Genomic DNA, 2,788 nt, shown 5'->3' on the forward strand with positions numbered 1-2,788 from the left:
TCCTGTAAAAAACATAAAAAATCGTTCTGATCCCAAACTTTTGACCGGTAGTGTATGTATGACTTATTTCTCAGTTTTGAGTGTGAAATGTTCATGTCATGTACATGTCTCATGAGACTCACCCAGGTGTACAACAGTGTAAAACAAGCAGCTTTGCAGGTGCTCCATCAGATAGGCTGTAAACGTTTGTATTCTGTAGGGGAGTCGTGGGTCATGTGACGGTCAGGTGTGTGTGTGTGTGTGTGTGTGTGTGTCATTCAGCTGTTTGGGTGGGTGTGCTGGGCTGATTGAGCCCCACTGTTTTACACAACCAGCCAGCGAAGTCCACCTCCTCCACCTCGGAGCGCTTAATAAACGTGTGATTCTGGAAAAGAGAGATCACACACACGTGTGTCACGACTGCGCTCGACTCAAACAACAGCACAGTGAGAGACTAGTATGGACTTTTATTCATATTTTGAATTAGTTTTTATTTGTATATTTTCTGTTTACTGGTAATCACTTGAATTTCAGTTACATTTTTAGTAATTTTTTATTTATTTATTTTTTATATACATCTATATAGTTTTTATTATTTTTTAATTTTTTTAAATTTATTAACTAATTTATTTAATTTTTTTAAATGAAAATAAATATTGCCTTAGCAACTAGCAGAAATAAAATAATTAAGATTATTTAAATATTTGAATTAAGATTTTTTTTTTTCATTTTAAGTATTTCAAGTAACAATTTTTTTTTTATGGTTTTAGTTTTATTTAACTATAACAACCCTGACACAAAATTGAGACCGTATTGTGAATCTGGTGTATAAAATAACACATCAATGCAGTACAAAACTGTAGAAAAACCAAAAAAAAACAATATGATTCTGCAAGAAAATTCATAGTGAATAATGACCAGCAAAACTTGATCTTATCCAGAATTGATTGGATTGTGAAAAGTGGGTTATAATTTGGTTGGCTGTTATTATTTCAAATCTTGGTTACTGTAATAATAATAATAATGGACACCGTTTGATCAAGAATATTTATTACAGTAAACAGGGTTCATTTTGATATTATATCATCAAACGAAAGAAATGTGCTCTCACCGTCAGCATCTTCAGGTCCGCTCGATCTGCAGGGTTTTTAATCAGACTAGAAGGAATATGCAAAGAAAAAAGGCTGAAATGATCATTTAGACACTAAAGCGCTACATTATAAACATAAACCTGTGAACACAATGTCCAAGATCTCAAATACATGTGAAAACACACCAAAGATGTGCTTTATTTCACCCACCGAGTAACAGAACTCACCATTTGGTCACAAAGTCCTGGAAATCAGGAGTGAAGACGCCGTGAGGGAGTTTAGGAGGCGGCTGAGGGATGACACGCATGTAAAAGTCTACATTATACATCATTAGTGACAGCATCAGATCTCATATTCAGTGCCTTCTATTAGTTTAGACACATAAAACAGACGTCAGTTTCAAGACAATAGATTTCATGCCGGCGGTTTTATTCTAAAAAAACATAAACGTGTGATTAAAAACAAAAGAGACTCACCTCATTGACTATATAATCTAGCAGCTCAAATATAGCCATGACGGGCCCGTGACCTGAAAGAGTCACATCAGTTACTGTTAATAAAGAGTAACTTCATGCATCTTCCTGAACAACCGGTACAACAGTGATCTGCAACCTTATACTGACACCTGCTGGCATTCAACATGATCTTATACAAGTAATATTCATTGCTTTAAATTTACACTTCCAGGAAAAAGTTTGGAATAATTAAGATATTTTAATGTTTTTGAATGAAGTCTCCAAGGCTGCATTTATTTTATCTAAAATACAGTAAAAACAGTGAAATATTTTTACAATTTAAAATAACTGTTTTCTATGTGAATATCTGTTAAACTGTAATTTATTTCTGTGATGCGCTGCTGGATTTTCAGCATCATTACTCCAGTCTTCAGTGTCACATGATCTTCAGAAATTATTCTAATATGCTGATTTGCTGCTCAAGAAACATTTCTGATTATTATCAATGTTGAAAACAGTCGTGCTGTTTGGGTTTGTGTACGATTAAAAAAAACAAAAAAAACAATGAATACTTTTATTCATCAAGGACACATTAAATTGATCAAAAGTGCCAAATAAATGCTGTTCTTTTGAACTTTCTATTCATCTGTGAATCCTGAAAAATAAAATGTATCACGTATGTATTCCACAAAAATATTGGGCAGCACAACTGTTTTCAACGCTGATAATCATCAGAAATGTTTTTTGAGCAGCAAATCAGCATATTAGAATGATTTCTGAAGATCATGTGACACTGAAGACTGGAGTAATGATGCTGAAAATACAGCTGCGCATCACAGAAATATATGTTACACTTTTGACCGGTAGTGTAAAACACAAACAATATTCTAATTTTTGCAGTTCCATTTAGGTGACGCTGTAGCACAGAAATTCCCCACTACTCCTTTAAGAAAATGTCCTCAGAGACTCCGACCAGCCCTGAAATTTAGCTGTCATCCATAAACGAATGCTTTCTCACGGCTGACGGGTCTGCCGGGGGGTCTGGGTCGAGCAGACGTACTGTGCGTCTCTGCCTTCCTAACATCCATCACTGCCCTGCCGAAGATGCCCTCCAGCTCCTTAGCATCGGGTGGAGGAATGGGATAACGGCCGATGGCCAGCTCCACCAGAGAGAGACCCATACTCCACACGTCTGACTGCACCGAGTAATGAGTGCCCTGCAACCTCTCCGGCTGAACACACACACACACACACACACGCACA

The 2,788-nt window shown here is 36.3% G+C and overlaps 1 protein-coding gene across 1 annotated transcript in view; it reads right to left on the reverse strand.

Annotated features, from left to right (window-relative positions):
- Window positions 1-6: 6 nt before the first annotated feature.
- Window positions 7-2,788, reverse strand: part of LOC107724975 (dual specificity mitogen-activated protein kinase kinase 2-like) — a 10,476-nt gene continuing 7,694 nt past the window's right edge. The window contains exons 6-10 of the mRNA XM_016534081.1: window positions 2,544-2,777; window positions 1,547-1,599; window positions 1,298-1,359; window positions 1,091-1,136; window positions 7-364 (exon numbers count right to left, since the gene is read on the reverse strand). Coding sequence (XP_016389567.1) covers window positions 254-364; window positions 1,091-1,136; window positions 1,298-1,359; window positions 1,547-1,599; window positions 2,544-2,777 — 506 coding nt within the window. The 3' untranslated portion in view covers window positions 7-253. The remainder of the gene's footprint in view (window positions 365-1,090; window positions 1,137-1,297; window positions 1,360-1,546; window positions 1,600-2,543; window positions 2,778-2,788) is intronic.

Source organism: Sinocyclocheilus rhinocerous, unplaced genomic scaffold (assembly GCF_001515625.1).
Source record: "Sinocyclocheilus rhinocerous isolate Xijiao unplaced genomic scaffold, SAMN03320098_v1.1 scaffold2019, whole genome shotgun sequence".
NCBI lineage: Eukaryota > Metazoa > Chordata > Actinopteri > Cypriniformes > Cyprinidae > Sinocyclocheilus > Sinocyclocheilus rhinocerous.